This window comes from Giraffa tippelskirchi, chromosome 3, assembly GCF_054371585.1.
Source record: "Giraffa tippelskirchi isolate mGirTip1 chromosome 3, T2T-mGirTip1v1.2.pri, whole genome shotgun sequence".
NCBI lineage: Eukaryota > Metazoa > Chordata > Mammalia > Artiodactyla > Giraffidae > Giraffa > Giraffa tippelskirchi.
This window is the reverse complement of record NC_137277.1, coordinates 175,368,744-175,386,177: the sequence shown is the minus strand read 5'-3', so window position 1 is coordinate 175,386,177 and position 17,434 is coordinate 175,368,744. Positions and strand designations below refer to the sequence as shown.

Sequence of the window (17,434 nt, the reverse complement as noted above, 5' to 3'; positions counted from 1 at the left end):
GCAACCCACTCCAGTATTCTTGCTGGGAAATCCCATGGACAGAAGGAACCTGCTGTGCTATAGTCTATGGGGCTGCAAAAGAGTCGGACACAATGACTAAACAATAGCAACAAGTCCTGTGTGTGGAGGAGAAAAGAAGAGAAAAGTTTGCTTAAGAAACTAATAAAGATTTAAGTAAATGGAAGCACAAAATATGATCCTTTATAGAGAGAACTGACACTTTCTTTTGTGAATTTCACCCCTTATTACCCAGTAAGAGAGTCTGAAAATTTTAAATTTTATTTAGAAAAATAAACGAGCAGGAATGTCAACAACAACAAGTTTGAAAAAGAAGTGTGTTATTTGCACAGAAACTGGTGATGGTCAGTGAGGTCACAGGTACAGTCTTATGTAGCTGCTGGAGGCTCTGAAGGGACAACTAGAAATGGGCTCCATTATAAAAGAATGGCTCAAACTAAGTGCTGTTTGTACTTATTTCCTGGATGCCAAAAATGTCTTTGAAATCGTTCTCAAATTGGGCCTCTAGTTGAAGTCCCAGACTGATGAATTTATTGTTCTGAAAAAGCAAAGAGAGAAACAATAATAGTCATAGACTGCTAATGAGCTTAGACACCCAATGTTTCGGTTAATCCAGACCCCTAAATGTCAAGTGAGAATTGATCCAGTTGAGAGTAGTTTATGTTCCCTGATAGCTGGATTGTTTGTCTTTATCTGGAAGACGTAGGAGCAAAAATGGCACTGTATTGCAATCTAATTATTCATCAGAAATTTGTTGATTAATTAAAAAAATTCTAGCTATTTGATTTTGAACATAGCCCACATTCCACATGACAGTATGAAAGTACAGAAAGGTCTAAGGGAAGTTTATGGTGTCTTCCTTTATTATTCATTCCCACCCCTTGAGATAATCCTTATTAACTTTTAGATACAGCAGTAGGAAATGTGAATGTAAAGAGATCCAAGATTTTGAAATTTGAGAAAAGTGATCTGCTATCTTCCTTTAGAGGAGAGAAGCACAAGTTGCCTTTAAAACATGCTTCTAGGGACATTCCTGTGGTCCAGTGGTTAAGACTTTGCTTTCCAATGCAGGGTGTTTGGGTTTGATCCTTGGTTGGGGAACTAAGGTCGTAGATGCCTTGAGGCCAAAAAATCAAAACACAAAACAAAACCAATATTGTAACAAATTCAATAAAAACTTTAAAAATGGTCCATGTAAAAACATAAAAGAAAATTTGCTTCTTGCTGATGAGAGACCTGGCCCCACTTCTGTATGAGCACCAAGGCCATGAGGGTTCTGCTCTCCATCCAGAAATGCTGGAAATAGGGAGATGCCCAGGTGTTGGGGGGAGGCCCCTGTACACACATTTCTGAGGGCCCAGATGCCAGAGGGCAAGTGCTCAGCAGCAAACTGCACATGAACCTATGATGCCTCAGCATCCAGACTCCCCAGGATGGTTCCCAAGTCTGGGATGAGTGAGGATAGAAGCCCAGGGCAACGGCAGGGACTTCTGAGGCACACACAATGCTGCCAGGTCCAGTAAAAAAAAAAAAAAACAAAGTACTTCCATTTCCTGTGGAAGGTGTTGGGTCTGCAGTCTACTTTTGCTTGGGCTTCCCAGGTGGCCCCTTGGTAAAGAACTTGACTGCTAATGCAGGAGACACAGGAGACGCGGGTTTGATCCCTGGGTTGGGAAGATGCCCTGGAGTAGGAAATGGCAACCCACCCCAGTATTCTTGCCTGGAAAATCCCATGGACAGAGGAGCCTGGCAGATTGCAGTCCATGGGGTCACAAAGAGTCGGACATGATTGAGCACAGCACCAGTGTTCTTTATGGGCAAACTGAAGGAGGAACTATGTAGAAGTAAGAAGAACTATGTAGAAGAAGTTAACTGTGAGGTCCAAGGGTGATGCTTCCTGTGATCCCTTCTGATCTGTTATTATGTTCCCTACCATTGCCCACAGGGCTTGTAGAATACTGCCAGAATTTTCACTTGTGTGAGCTTGAGGGAAATCGTAACATTTACTTAATACAAGAAGTTGAAAGGCAAAATGACTTAATTGAAGAAGAATAGAAGCAGAGAGAACCACTTACCCTGTAAACTACCTTGTGGTTCTGGAAAATGAGACGCATGTCCCGCACAAAGTCCCACACTTGGTAGTACAAGGTCATCGTCAGTTTGTCCTTGATTTTGTTTAACCACATGGGCTCCTCAAGGTCCTGAGAAGTGATTCTAGTCTGTTGACAAAAGATCCAAATGGTAGGCATGGTTCCAAGTTTCCCTTCTATCGATTCCCACTGTTAAGGACCGAGTGCTTGTATCCCCCAAATTCATATGCTAAAATCCTCACCCCCATTGTGATGGTCTTAGGAGGTGGGACCACTGGGAGATAATTAGGTAATTGTGAGGATGGGGCCCTCCAAATAGGATTAGTGCCTTTATACAAGGGATCCCAGGGACTTCTCTCTCCCTTTTCACCATATGAGGACAAGATGAGAAGTGGCTGTCTGCAACCTGAAAGAAAGCCCCCAATATGGCCTGACCATGCTGACACTCTGATCTTGACCTTTCAGCCTCCAGCCACCCAATCTATGGTAGTTTGTTATAACAGCCTAAGCTTCTAAGGGCTGACTGAGCTGACTAAGACATCCATCAACAAGGCAAAGAGCTTGGCAATGTGTGTCCATTGATTCATATCACAAATTTGACAAATACCAGTTTGCAGGTTTTATTGCTGTTACTTACATGACGTGGTTCTGAGACAAAAAAGGAGCTTTTTGGAGAGCAATAGACCTTCAAGAGGAGAAACTCACATTTCTGCCAAAGATAGATGAGATTTTTGAGTGACAAGCAGCTTGGAAAGAATGAGCTCTTACATATGCTCAGATCAATGCACACCCCCCAAACCTGCAGACCTCCCAAAACAAACACAGAATGGGAATTTTCTGTGCCTTATGGATTTTGGTGTCAGGTAATATGATCAGAACACCTCAAGGCACAGCAGTTTGCCTTGGGCACTCTTCCTTCTGCTCCCTGCAAGATGGTGCTCCTTCTCCTGTGTAAACAGAAAGGAGGGGGCTTAGGTTTACATTTCAACTCACCAACTGCTCTCTAGGCAGCATCCGCTTCTGCAGGATCTCAGATTCCTGATAAGATGGCTGGCTTTCTGGGAAACATTTCTTAAGATCCTCTATCTGGCAGAAGATGCACCTCCATGGGTTCCTGAGAGGTTGAATATAAGGTCAGCAAAGCCGGGTTCTCTGTGACTCTACCATTGTCTCTATAGCTGCTGAAGTCCTCTGTTCAGGAGTAACTGGTAGTTTCCACCTGTAGTTTGACTGGAGCCCCATTTGGGCTCAACTGCCAAAAACAGCTCTCCCATCAATAGTGGTAGAAGGCTGACAGTCTAAGTGAAGTACCACAGTGGGTCAGGACTCTCATTCTCCTCAAAACTTAGGGTTCCTGTCTGAGCTACTGTGAGTTTGGTCATGAACTCTGACTTTTAGAAATAAGAACTGGAATTTGGTATGCTGGAAACTTGGGCCTTGATGATCCATCAACTCACAGTAAGAATCATGAAATCAGCCCTTCTTCTCAGCTTTGCTGAATAAGCACAGAACATAAGCCATAGGCATTATTTTTTTTCAGTCATTGCTATCTCTGTGTCTAGAATCTGCACTGCAGAAACTTCTTGGAAAGGAAATCTACCAAGAGAGGGACAGATGTTTTTCATGTGCCCCTAGATTTGTTCTCTACTCTCCTCTACCAGGTTCTTGGTCCTGGGGCACTCTTGATAATCTGAGAGGAAGAGAGAGTGATCCAACTTAGAGATATCATTTAGCATCTCTCCTGGGCCACCCCAGCGGTTGCTCAAGGGGGCCCGTTACAGTGCCCAGGTTACAAGGGTGGCCTGCACTATACAGGAGCTCCACAGAAAAGGGAATCCTTCTATCTCTGCAGAATGCCCAGCTGCAGACGTTTATGCTGAATTCCTGTCAGTTCAGTTCAGTTCAGTCGCTCATTGTGTCCGACTCTTTGTGACCCCATGGACAGCAGCACTCCAGGCCTCCCTGTCCATCACAGACTCCCAGAGTTTACTCAAACTCATATCCATTGAGTCGGTGATGCCATCCAACCATCTCATCCTCTGTCGTCCCCTTCTCCTCCCACCTTCAATCTTTCCCAGCATCAGGGTCTTTTCAAATGAGTCAGTTCTTCACATCAGGTGGCCAAAGTATTGGAGTTTCAGCTTCAGCATCAGTCTTTCCAATGAATATTCAGGATTGATTTCCTTTAGGATGAACTGGTTGGATCTCCTTGCAGTCCAAGGGATTCTCAAGAGTCTTCTCCAACACCACAGCTCAAAAGCATCAATTCTTCGGCACTCAGCTTTCTTCCCAGTTCAATTCTCGCATCCATACATGACTACTGGAAAAACCATAGCCTTGACTAGAAGGACCTTTGTGGGCAAAGTAATGTCTCTGCTTTTTAATATGCTGTCTAGGTCGGTCATAAATTTTCTTCTAAAGAGTAAGTGTGTTTTAATTTCATGGCTGCAATCACCATCTGCAATGATTTTGGGGCCCAAAAAAATAAAGTCTGCCACTGTTTCCCCGTCTATTTGCCATGAAGTGATGGGACCAGATGCCATGATCTTACTTTTCTGAATGTTGAGCTTTAAGCCAACATTTTCCACTTTCCTCTTTCACTTTCATCAAGAGCCTCTTTAGTTCTTCTTCACTTTCTGCCATAAGGGTGGTGTCATCTGCATATTTGAGGCTATTGATATTTCTCCTGGCAATCTTGATTCCAGCTTGTGCTCCACCCAGCCTGGCATTTCACATGATGTACTCTGCATATAAGTTAAATAAGCAGGGTGACAATATACAGCCTTCACGTACTCCTTTTCCTATTTGGAACCAGTCTGTTGTTCCATGTCCAGTTCTAACTGTTGCTTCCTGACCTGCATACAGGTTTCTCAAGAAGCAGGTCAGGTGGTCTGGTATTCCCATCTCGTGAAGAATTTTCCACAGTTTGTTTTGATCCATACAGTCAAAGGCTTTGGCATAATCAATAAAGCAGAAACAGATGTTTTTCTGGAACTCTCTTGCTTTTTCAATGATCCAACAGATGTTGACAATTTGATCTCTGCTTCCTCTGCCTTTTCTAAAACCAACTTGAACATCTGGAAGTTCATGGTTCATGTATTGTTGAAGCCTTGCTTGGAGAATTTTGATTACTTTACTAGCGTGTGAGATGAGTGCTATTGTGCGGTAGTTTGAGCATTCTTTGGCATTGCCTCTACTTGCTGAATTCCTGAGGTGGCACAATCTCAGGGAGCTGCATGGGAGCAGATGAGCTACATTAGGCTCCTCCCGTTTTGGAGGAAAAATGCTCTGTCCTCATAGGGACGGACATAATCCTGGTAGAGATTCTCCTCCTTGGCCACAGCAATTCTACTACTTCTAGAATGCCTTCTCCTTCTATGTATTATCTCACATGTCATCACCTCTGACCAAAGATACATTTTATCACAAAGGAAATGCAGCAGTGATTCACACCCACAGGATTCAGGGATCTTATCCTGAACCCTGAGATTCAAGATCAGCTAACTTGATAAGACTGCGATGATCATCTTCTGAAGGCTCAGAAGAGTCCCAGCTTTGTCAGCTTTCTGATATTCCCATTTTATTGTTGTTTTTCAGTCACTCAGACGTGTCCAACTCTTTGCGACCCCATGGACTGTTGCACACTAGGCTCCTCTGTCCATCACTATCTCCTGGAGTTTTCTCAAACTCATGTCCATTGAGTTGGTGATGCCATCCAACTATCTCATCCTCTATCATCTCTTTCTCCTCCTGCCTTCAATCTTTCCCAACATCAGGGTCTTTTCCAATGAATTGGCTCTTTGCATCAGGTGGCCAAAGTATCGGAGCTTCAGCTTCAGCATCAGTCCTTGCAATGAATATTCAGGACTGATTTCCTTTAGGATTGACTGGTTTGACCTCCTTGCAGTTCAAGGAACTCTCAAGAGTCTTTTCCAGCACCATGATTCAAAAGGATCAATTCTTTGACGCTCAGTTTTGTTTATGGTTCAACTCTCACATCTGTACATGATTACAGGCAAAATCATAATTTTGACTATATGGACCTTTGTCAGCAAAGTGATGTCTCTGCTTTTTAATATGATGTCTAGGTTTGTCACAGCTTTTCTTCCAAGGAGCAAGCATCTTTTAATTTCATGGCTGTAGTCACCATCTGCAGTGATTTTGGAGCCCAAAAAAATAAAATCTGTCACTGTTTCCATTGTTTCCCCATCTATTTGCCATGAAGTGATGGGACCAGGTGCCATGATCTTAGTTTTATGAATGTTGGGTTTTAAGTCACCTTTTCCACTCTCTTCTTTCCCCCTCATCAAGAGGCTCTCTAGTTCCTCTTCTATTTCTGCCATTAGAGTGGTATCATCTGCATATCTGAGATTGTTGGTATTTCTCCTAGCAATCTTGATTCCAGCTTGTGGTTTATCCAGTCCAGCATTTCACATATGTACTCTGCATACAAGTTAAATAAAAAGAGTGACAATATACAACCTTGTAGTAATCCTTTCGCAATTTTAAACCAGTCAGTTTTTCCATGTCCAGTTCTAACTGTTGCTTCTTGACCTGCATACTGGTTTCTCAGGAGACAGGTAGGGTGGTCTGGTATTCCCATCTCTTTAAGAATTTTCCAGTTTGTTGTGATCCACACAGTCAAAGGCTTTCGTGTCATCAGTGGAGCAGAAGTAAATGCTTTTTTCTGGAACTCTCTTGTTTTCTCCATGATCCAGTGAATGTTGGCAACTTGATTTTTTTTCCTCTGCATTTTCTAAGTCCAGCTTGTACATGTGGAAGTTCTCAATTCATGTGCTGCTGAAGCCTAGATTGAAGTGTTTTGAGCATTACCTTGCTAGCATGTGAAATGAGCACAATTGTACAGTAGTTTGAACATCTTTGGAACTGAAATGAAAACTGACATCTTCCCGTCCTGTGGCCACTGCTGAGTTTTCCAAATTTGTGGCCATGTTGAGTGCAGCAATTTCACAGCATCATAGTTTAGGATTTGAAATAGCTCAACTGGAATTCTATCACCTCATCTAGCTTTGTTCATATTAATGGTTCCTAAGGCCCACTTGACTTCACACTCTAGGATGTCTGGCTCTAGGTGAGTGACCACACCATGGTGGTTATTTGGTCATTAAGATCTTTTTTGTATAGTTCTTCTGTGTATTCTTGCCACCTCTTCTTAATATCTTCTGCCCTTGTTAGGTCCTTACCGTTTCTGTCCTTTATTGTGCCCATCCTTGCATGAAATGTTCCCTTAATATCTCTAATTTACTTGAAGAGATCTCTAGTCTTTTCAATTCTATTGTTTTCCTCTATTTCTTTGCATTGTTCATTGAAGAAGACCTTCTTAGCCCTCATTGTTATTCTCTGAAACTCTGCTTTCAGTTGGGTGTATCTTTCCCTTTCTCCTTTGCCTTTCACTTCTCTTCTTTCCTCAGCTGTTTGTAAGGCCTCCTCAGACAACCATTTTGCCATTTTGCGTTTCTTTGGGATGGTTTTGGTCCCTGCCTCCTGTACAGTGTTACAAACCTTTGTCCATAGTTCTTCAGGCACTCTGTATACTGGATCTAATCCCTTGAATCAATTTGTCACCTCCACTGTATATTCATAAGAGATTTGATTTAGGTCATACCTGAATGGTCTAGTGGTTTTCCCTACTTTCTTCAATTTAAGCCCAAATTTATTCAGATGGCCATTATATCTACCACTGTGAACAAGATTCCCTTAGAAGAAATGGAGTGGGACTCATAGTCAACCAAAGGGTACAGAATACAATATTCGGTGCAATCTCAAAAACAACAGAATGTTCTTGCTTTGTTTCCAAAGCAAGCCATTCAATATCATAGTAATCCAGGTCTATGCCCCAACTACTGATGCCAAAGAATCTGAAGCTGATTAGTTCTATGAAGACCTACAACATCTAGAATGAATACCAAAAAGGGGTGTCCTTTTCATCATAGTGGATTGGAATGCAAAAGTAGGAAGTCAAGAAATACCCAGAATAACAGGCAAGTTTAGTCTTGGAGTACAAAATGAAGCACAGGAAAGCCTAACAGTTTTGTCAAGAGAACATGCTGGTCATAGCAAACACCCTTTTCCAACAACCCAGGAGACAACTGCACATGGACATCACCAGATGGTCAATACTGAAATCAGATTATATTCTTTGCAGCCAAAGATGGAGAAGCTCCTATTATATCACCAGCAAAAGCAAGAGCTGAAGCTGACTGTGGCTCAGATCATCAGTTCTTTATTGCAAAATTCAGCCTCCGAATGATGTTGCCATAGCAGGTGGTGTATGTTTTAAACCAGCAGTTAATATACGGCGTCATCACCCCATCAAAATGCATGGGTCTGGGAATCAAGTGAGGGAAGTGAGGGTTATTCCTTTCTCTATTATACCTAATCACCACTTGAAGAGTTTTCTTCTCGTTAATCTACTGCTACTTGCACTGTTAAACAGCTATGTATCTTATTTCTGAATCCTGATACATAAGGACTCTGCTTCTGAATCAAGACACATACAACAAGAGACAACTTTGCAGTCTGAGTGTGCATGATGGGAGGAACATAAGAAGGGAGGGCAGGAGGGAGCCAGATCTCACTCACTTGGTAGCAACTTTAGGTGGAATGTGGCAGTTCCCATGAAAGAACCTTCGACACGTATTACAGGATAACAGCGCTTTCTTTCCACTGCACACCTCGCATTTATTTGAATCTTCTGGCTAGAAGGGGAGATGATGTAGACATCATTGGGATCAGCAAGACTCTGGAAAGTCAACCCTGTGGTTGGCACTGTAGACACACAGCCGTTACTTGTACCCAGGCGATACTTGTAAACCATTCTCAAAATGGTTTACAAGAGTTCAGGAGAAGACATTCTGGTCTGCAGTGAAGTTCAGGAGGAAGTGACTGTGTGTTAAACTTTCAAAGTTTTCTTTATAGAGACAGACATTCTGACACATGAAGGCTTTCAACAACCACAGAAAAGGATAAATTAAAGATAATCTGAGCAATTTATTATTCTGAAGACAAAATATGTCTCAGGAATACAATGTCTCATCTAGTTGTCTACACTGCATCATTTACATTGACTCATTGAAGAGTGTTTTACTGACAATTTTTTTTTTTTTTTTGTCTTTTGGCCATGTTGCACAACATATGGGAATCTTAGTTCTCTGACCAAGGATTGAACTGGCACTGCCTGCACTGGTAGCAGTGTCGTAACCATTGGACCACCAGGAAAGTCCCTACTGAGACTTTACATGATAGAATAAACATCTGAGATATCACTGCATCCCATTTTCCTTGTGGTAAGTTCTCTGTGAATTGAAGGACCTGGGGAGGCATTCCTGGGCTATGGATTTTGTGCCTGGAGAGCCCCTGAGCCTGCAACAGTGCCTCTGGTTGGAAAGACCATGGGCCCAGATAATCAGGTGGATGCCACGGCAGACAGACCTCTCTGGATCTGAAGCCTAGGGAAAGCTATCCCATGACTTAGCTTGGCATCTAGGTGTGGAGGTGCCATCTCTCAATGGCTGGGAACTGTGGTAATGGCAACCACTGGAGTTGAAGGCCAAGGTCTTACCCTAATTTTCTGAGCCCATGGAAGACCTGGTCCTTTGTCCTGTGTAAGGAAGATGGAAGGGCCCACAAATCAATTGGTGCAGGATTTTTCACCAGTCTCAATATGTGGGGCCTTTAGCCAGATTTTATTTCATTCAGTGACATACTAGAGGGGTGGGCTGGAGTGGGAGGTGAGAGGGAGAGTCAAGAGGGAGGGGATGTGTGTATATCTATGGCTGACATATGTATACGTATGACTGATTCATGCTGATGTATGGCAGAAACTAACACAATATGATAAAACAATTATCTTTCAATTAAAAACAAATATAATTTATTTTAAAAAAAAGAAAAAAATTGACAGTGTTTGCATCTAAGTATTGTGGAGTAACAAGCAGCACATGTTAAAACTACACAATTTATGGGGACTTCCCTGGCACCCTAATGGCTAAGACTTCCCCTTCCAATGCAGGGGGTGCAGGTTCAATACCTGGTTGAGGAACTAAGATCCCATATGCCTCACGGTCAAAAAACCAAAACATAAAACAGAAGCAATATTGTAACAAACTCAATAAAGACTTTAAAAATGGTCCACATAAAAAAAAATCTTAAAAAAAAAAAACCCCTATAGAATTTATAGACCAAAATAAGAATGGTCAAGGAAGGAGCCCATTGGTGGGCAAGGAGAATTAAAGTTTTTCCTTTTTTTTTTTGGTGATAATCTATGTGGCAATCACATGTAAATCTCTATATACTACAATTTACTATGTATGAGGGTCTGTGTCTGTTCTGCAGAAATGTCCAGAGGATGGGCACCTGGTCCGTCTCCTGGGCCACCTGAGTGGAAAGATAACCATGTGGTGGGAAACAGTTCATCTAATGGATAGCCTCTCTTCATCTAGATGAAGCTACCCTTTCTACACCATGGGCTAGAAGAAGAAATTCACATGACAGTACTTGCATGACAGTCTAGGTACAAAACGATCACAGATTTGGGGACCGGCCCACCTGGTGATGGGTAGCTGGGACTCTGGTGGGTGTTGAGGAAGTGGGGAGGTGGTGGGGAGGGCCATTCACCTCTTCCTTCTAGAAACACTCGCTATGCTTTGTTCCATGACACTCCATTCTCTTTGATTTTTCTAACATGTTGCTTCTTTTCAGCTTCCAAACCTGGAATGTTGGAATTCTGTAGGGCTCTGTCCTGTTGTCCCCTGCCCATTTTCCTCTCCTAGATGACCACAACTACTGCCATGACCTACCACATTCATCCCTAGGCTTTAAGACCTGTGTCTCTGGTCTGCTGGTATTCCTTTGAGTACCTGAGCATCCAAATGCTACTTTTTTTTTTGGTCATAAAATTATATGTCTTTCATCATGTCTAAAACCCATTGTGCCCCAGACCACAGTCCTTGTCTTTCTGTTTTGAATGTGCTCCTCTTCTGGTGCCCCGTCATCTCATTAAGAACCCCACCATTTACCCAGGAGACTGGAAGTGAACATGGATTCCTTCCTTTACCCCATCCCAGACATCCAACCCATTACCAGTCCTGCCGATCTGAATTTTTAAATACTTCATCTCATTCTCAGTGCTTCTGTGAGGTCTACTGCTACAAGGATGCAGAGTCTCTACTTATAATACAGTATTATGAGCCAAAGCAAAATGGCCTGATATTTCCAAATCATAACAGTCAGAATATTATCCTTGAGCCCAATGAGCTGAGGTGAATTGGAACACACATTGATTGGTAGATTCTTTTCATCTATAACTTCAATCTAAGAAAAAGAGACAGAAAATTCACACATAGGAAATTCTAGGCTGCTAGGCATGCCTTGCCCACGTGCTCCCTGTCAATAGGAGAGCTTGAGGAATGGCCTGTTAGGGACATCCTTGGGGACATCCCTACCTGTGTTTGAGTGGTCCTGGCTTGGGGCCGTGTAACCGTGTTTCCTTCTTCTCATCCTCAAGGATGCCGATCACTATTTTTAGGCTACTGGGTCGGGGTTTCTTATGCCATTTGATGCTAAGAAGACACAAGCAGCAGAAGCCAAGGGGCTAGAGAAGGAAGAGATGCTCTAGAGAGACCCTTCAAGAACTGAGGCGGTGACACTTTATGAGCTGTAAACCCAGACGGAACCAAGAGAGGGCATCCGTGATGAAGGGTGGGAGACGATCAACTAATTGATTAACCCAGACTGAATTCCCTTGACTCCCTAGGAGTAGGGCTTCCCCAGTGGCTTAGTGGTAAAGAATCTGCTGGCCAATGCAGGAGCCAAGGAGACATGGGTTCGATCCCATGATCAGGAAGATCCCCTGGAGGAGGAAATGGCAACCCACCCCAGTATTCTTGCCTGGGAAAATCCCATGGGCAGGGGAGCCAGGTGGGGTGTAGTCCATGGGGTTGCAAAAACTTGGACACCACTGTGCATGCATGAATAGCCTAGCATTCACTCCCTAGGACTAGGTGGAAGCATTTGGCCTTAATGAACAGTGCAAATAGCATCTCTTTCTCCAGAAAACCCAGTGGGTGCAGATCCTAGTTACTGAATCTTCAGCATAAAGTCAGTGGAGCAGGTAGCCCCAGAAATCAACTTTGTGAAGATCATGACTTCCTGGTTTGGCAGAGATGGCCAAGGTTACCTCTGCTGGAAGTTAGGAAAATGGAAGCTTTTCTATTTCCTTTTTTTCACCTCACAGCTTCTCTCTCACACCCTGTCTTGGAGAGGAAGACATCAACTATCTGACGCCTTCCCCAGAATCCACACAACACAGAGAACACTGGTCTGTGAATGTCACATGCTACTTTGAAGGAGAGAATTTGCCTTCATAGGTGGCACTAAGGTCTGCAAAGCCCTCTGATGGGGTTGAAGGGCCTCTCCACAAAGGGAAAGATTTTCCAAGTTAGCAGCCTCTTCTACAGGGCACTCCTGCTTCCCAATGACTCTATTCTTTAAAGTGTCATCTCCATGAAGGAAATAAAATTTACCTTGAAAACAGACCCCTTGAGGAAGGACTCAGTGTGAGTGGCTGTGTGCATGTGAAGGAGAGGTTTTGTTTTGTTTTTGCTTTACCAGGTTACATATATTTGTTCCAAAGGGGATTTCTACATTAGGTCTATACTAGGTCAGCTAGAGTGACCATGAGATGTTTCCATTTTGCTCAATCCTTATTTCATTAAAGCCAGAGCCCAGAAAAACCAATGAAAATAAAATCAGTGTTGCAAAAGCAACCATCATTAAACACACTTTTTTGTGCCTTCCAAAATCATGCTTTTCCACCTCTAGCTCCATCTTTTATGTCTAATTTTAAGACAGTATGCCCACTGCAGTGGCCTATATGGGAAAAGAATCTAAAAAAAAAGAGTGTATATATGTATATATATATAACTGACTCACTTTGTTGTACACTTGAAACAAATACAACATTTAAGTCGACTGTACTCCAATAAAAACTTTTTTAAGAAAGACAGTACAGAAACTCGCCTACCTCCTTATGAGCTCTACTCCAAGAGCGTGTTGAAAGTCCAATTTGTTGGTTAGGCCAACAAGGTTAGCCTAGGTACCCAGCTAACACAATCAACTCTAGGGTACTGTACTGTAATAAACTTGTAACATTTTTCACACAAATGATACAGAAAAAGCAAACAAACACAAAAAGTAAAGAAAACATTTTTAATGTATGGTTAGAGTACCTTGAGAAGTGCGGTATACAGTACAACAGCTGGCATAGACTGAACAGGCAAGAAGGGTTACTGACTAGAGGAGGGACAGGAGGTGGAAGATGGTAGAGCTGAAGGATCGTCGGCAATAGGAGACGGAGGGCAAGCTGCAATTTCACTCACGCCTGACATTGATGACACAGGTTCTGATTCTTTGCTGGATTCAAATCTATCTACTCTCTTTAAAAAATGATCCAGTGATGTCTGAGTAGTGGCTCTTTTTTTCTCATCACGGACAACACGGTAGCACCGGACTGCATTCTGAACAGCTCCAACAACCTTCATGTACCGTTCTATGTCCGAGTCCTGTGCCTCAGAAACTAAGGCTGCCTCTTCAGATAAAGAAAATCCCCTTACCATTTCCCGCCTCGTGAATCTCTTCAGTTCTGCAGTTACTTCCTCTTGTCTCTCTTCGTCCTTCCTCTGGGCCTCCAATTCCTGGAGCTTCTTAGCCATACCAGCTACATCACTGCTGCTTTTACAGTTGCTTCCAGACATCCTGGACTTGAAATAAAGATACTGTACTACTGTCCTCTATACTGCACTGTACAGTAAAGTACACAAAAGCACAATCAGTTGTGGAGGATTCACATACATGACAATACACGCCAGACACGTGAACTAACTTATGTGATTGAACATGCGAACGCATGTTCACATCTTTGAAAGCTTGCAGCTTTAACGTTCATGTATAGGGGACTTACTCATTTATTTTTCTAAAACAAATATACAAGGTCAATTTTGCCTCATTATCTATTTTTAAGGATTATCCCCACCCTCTATCTCAAATATTTTAAAAGTCAAAGAAGTCCCGGCTTCATACGCATAAATGTTTGGAGGTAGCAAAAACACCATACTATAAAGTCAAGTTTCATCATAATTGGTTAATTTAGAAACTATGAAATAAAGCCAGAGAGATGGAACATCAACAATATGGTAGGTGAGACAGAGGTAATAGCTACCTTTTTCCTTTTTCTTGATGGGTTTGGTAGTAATCCTCTCTGAAAGAAAAATGAGATTCATGCTGTGATGGGTCCTTGTTTCTACTTTGTGAGCTCAGTAATTCCAACTGCCTTTCATTCACGTCCCACTGTCAACACAAGTTCGAGGGATCTTCATGGGAAATAACCTCCCTCTCCAAGTCTGTAATGCGCTGCTCTCTGTCACCCAGCCTCAGATTTAAAGTCAGCTTTAAAAACCATCCTCACTCTTGCTCTCCTTATAAAGTCTTGCCAGAATTTCCTTTACAATCACTTCTACACCTGCCATTTCCTTTCCATCTCCCAGTATCCCTCTAGCTTGTGTACTAGTATCCCTCTAGCTTGTGTACTAGTATCCCTCTAGCTTGTATACCTCGAGTACTATAGCTACTCCATTGGTACACACCTAGTGAGTGATTGACAGGTGGCAGGCCTTATCAGTGGCCTTGGACACACACTCTCTTTGGGGAGACAAGTGGGAAAAGCTGGCACAGAATTGGTAAGAATCGGTAAGAATGATAAAGTTTAAGCCGTCCTCTCAGAATATTTCAAGATGGGTAAGTATAGTAGGCTAGGTAATGTCCGTTGTTCCCCACACTCCACCATCCCCACCAAGATGTTCACATCCCAATCCCCAGACCCATGAATGTGCTAACTTATACAATAAAAGGGATTTTAGTCCCTATTAGAGGGGACAGGAGGACCAGAGTCAGTAGTAGGAGATGTGATGACAGAACAAGAGCTGGAGTGATGTGAGGAAGGGGCCACAAGCCAAGGAATGAAGGCTGCTTCCAAAAGCTGAAAAAAGCGAGGGACGGATTCTCTCTGGAAGGCTCCAGGAGGAACCAGCCCTGTTGAACCCCGACTTGAGTCCTGTGAAACTGATTTCATGCTCCTGGTCAGCAGAACTGTGTGATAATAGATTTATGTTGTCTTCAGGCACTAAGTTTGTGGGAAATTGTTACAGCTGCAACAGGAAGCAAGCTCAGGGAATTTCTAAGGACTCCAGCAGAGTGTGCTGTTTGAGCTGGGCCTTGCAGGGTGAGTGGGGTTGATCAGGTGGAAAGGTGATAGAGGTCGTTTGATGTCTCCATGGGTTAGAGCTCCCCACCTTGTAATCCACCTTGCATTCCCTGATGAGATTCTTACCTCTACAACACTCTTTCAACTTAGTCAGTCAGTCCCCGAACCCAAACCTCCCACAATTGCCCCATGATTAAATGAAGGGCTCAGTCTTTTTTCTTGGGCCTCAAGGCCTCTACAATCATCCCTGCTCATGCAGGAAGCCTTATCACCCACAACTTCTTGACAAATCATACCATCCTTTCTATGTAGAATTTCTCAGTCCGACCTTTTTGCTTGTTGGAACTAGACTTCTTTTAAGACCTAGCTCAGTGCAAACTGTCCCGTGAAACTGGACTTATCTTCAAAGACAGAAATGACCTTCCCTCCCCTGAGCTTCTGTGTCTCTTCCAGCCAGCGAATCTCATTATTCTCCCCATTCGCTGTGCTGTCCTGTGCTTATAAATGAGTAGTTGTCTTCCTGGTTAGGGGCTGGGGGCCACACTTTACAGTCCCTGTGGTGGCTTTAAACGTATTCAATAACTATCTTCTCATCTTTAGAGTGGCACAAGGAAGGACCATCTGGGGCATGTGGTACAGAGCAAGGAGGCACGAGTTCATCTGTGACAGAGATCTGGACTGTTTTGTTCACATCAGGGGCTGATATGAGGATCAAAGAGATATTTTTAAATACATTTAAAAATATCCTTTTTCAAGAATGAACTTCATAAGTCTATCCAGAAAACACTCCCTCTGATGCATTATTTTCAGATACATGGTTCTATTATTGTTATTTTAAACATTCCTCCAACAAAGTATAAAATCTTCCCCCACTAAATTAAATTTATTAAATTTAATTTACTTTCCTGTGACCAAATTACACAATGGCAATTATTAGTGGCAAGGTCACAATTTTTACTGTTCTACCTCCAAAACTGTAAGAGTTTGAATATTACTCAGCCATAAAAAAAGAACAAAATTTTGCCATTTGCAGCAACACAGATGGACTTGAAGGGCATTTTGCTAAGTAAGTGAATGTCAGACAGAGAAAGACAAATGTAAGCATGGTATCACTTATAGGTGGAATCTAAAAAAACATATAACAAACTAGTGAATATAACATAAAAAAAGCAGACTCACAGATTTAGGGAACAAACCAGTGGTTAACAGTGAAGTGGGGGGAGGAGCAACATAGAAGTAGGGAAGTGGGAGATACAACTAGTGGGTATAAGACAGGCTCAAGGATGTATTACACAATATGGGAAATATAGCCAATATTTTGTAATAATTGGCAGTGGAAAGTAACTTTTAAAAATCGAATAAAAATTTAAGTGTAAAAGTTTACACACTCAGAGGATTGAGTTGTAATGAAAATTGGGGAACACATGTAAACCCATGGCTGATTCATGTCAATGTATGGCAAAAACCACTACAATATTGTAAAGTAATTAGCCCCCAACTAAAATAAATAAATTTATTTAAAAAAAAAAAAAGAAAACCAGCAAAGAGAGCACCCACATGAACTATTAGGGATAATATATGCATTGTGACCCAGGCATGGTGATTTTCTAGAAGTGTCCTGCTCAAGCTTGAAACCAATGACCCATGGCACAAAACCCTTGATTGCAACGCTTTGTTGCTAGAATACCTGAATCAAGTCTTCCAGGGGCCATCCGCCGCAGCGCACACTCTTCTTCCAGTTCCTGGAGGCTTTGTGGCCTCCTTCATCTTCAAACTCCTTGAGGGTGACCCACTTTCCATTCTCATACATTATACACTTTTCTGAGGAGCCTGTGAGACCAAGACAAGGTGAGCTCCCTTTGTTGCCAGGGCACGCACCAGACTGTGAAAACCCTAAGACTTGACCTCCCACCGCATGAATCCGGGCCACCCGTTTTGGGTTCAGAATTGGCAACAGTAGAGCAGAGTCCCCTCTTGGGGACCCAGAGCAGTCTGAAAGGCAAGGGCAGGCACCTACTTCCTGTCCAGTATGCATATTTTGACCTTC

At 42.7% G+C, this 17,434-nt stretch overlaps 1 protein-coding gene across 16 annotated transcripts in view; it reads right to left on the bottom strand.

Moving 5' to 3' along the window:
* Positions 1 to 256: 256 nt before the first annotated feature.
* The window catches only part of LOC145543573 (nuclear body protein SP140-like protein), a 96,672-nt gene continuing 79,494 nt past the window's right edge, over positions 257 to 17,434 (bottom strand). For 8 of the 16 annotated variants that reach the window (XM_081585565.1, XM_081585568.1, XM_081585577.1 and 5 more), the window contains 8 exons: positions 17,075 to 17,217; positions 14,347 to 14,385; positions 13,742 to 13,888; positions 8,712 to 8,827; positions 3,102 to 3,222; positions 2,746 to 2,817; positions 2,094 to 2,237; positions 257 to 556 (listed from right to left, as the gene is read on the bottom strand). In XM_081585565.1, the coding sequence (XP_081441691.1) occupies positions 455 to 556; positions 2,094 to 2,237; positions 2,746 to 2,817; positions 3,102 to 3,222; positions 8,712 to 8,827; positions 13,742 to 13,888; positions 14,347 to 14,385; positions 17,075 to 17,217 (884 nt within the window). In that variant the 3' untranslated portion in view covers positions 257 to 454. Of the gene's footprint in view, positions 557 to 2,093; positions 2,238 to 2,745; positions 2,818 to 3,101; positions 3,223 to 8,711; positions 8,828 to 13,323; positions 13,904 to 14,346; positions 14,386 to 17,074; positions 17,218 to 17,434 lie in introns of those variants that run through there. The other 8 variants (XM_081585563.1, XM_081585566.1, XM_081585574.1 and 5 more) reach the window with 2 other exon arrangements.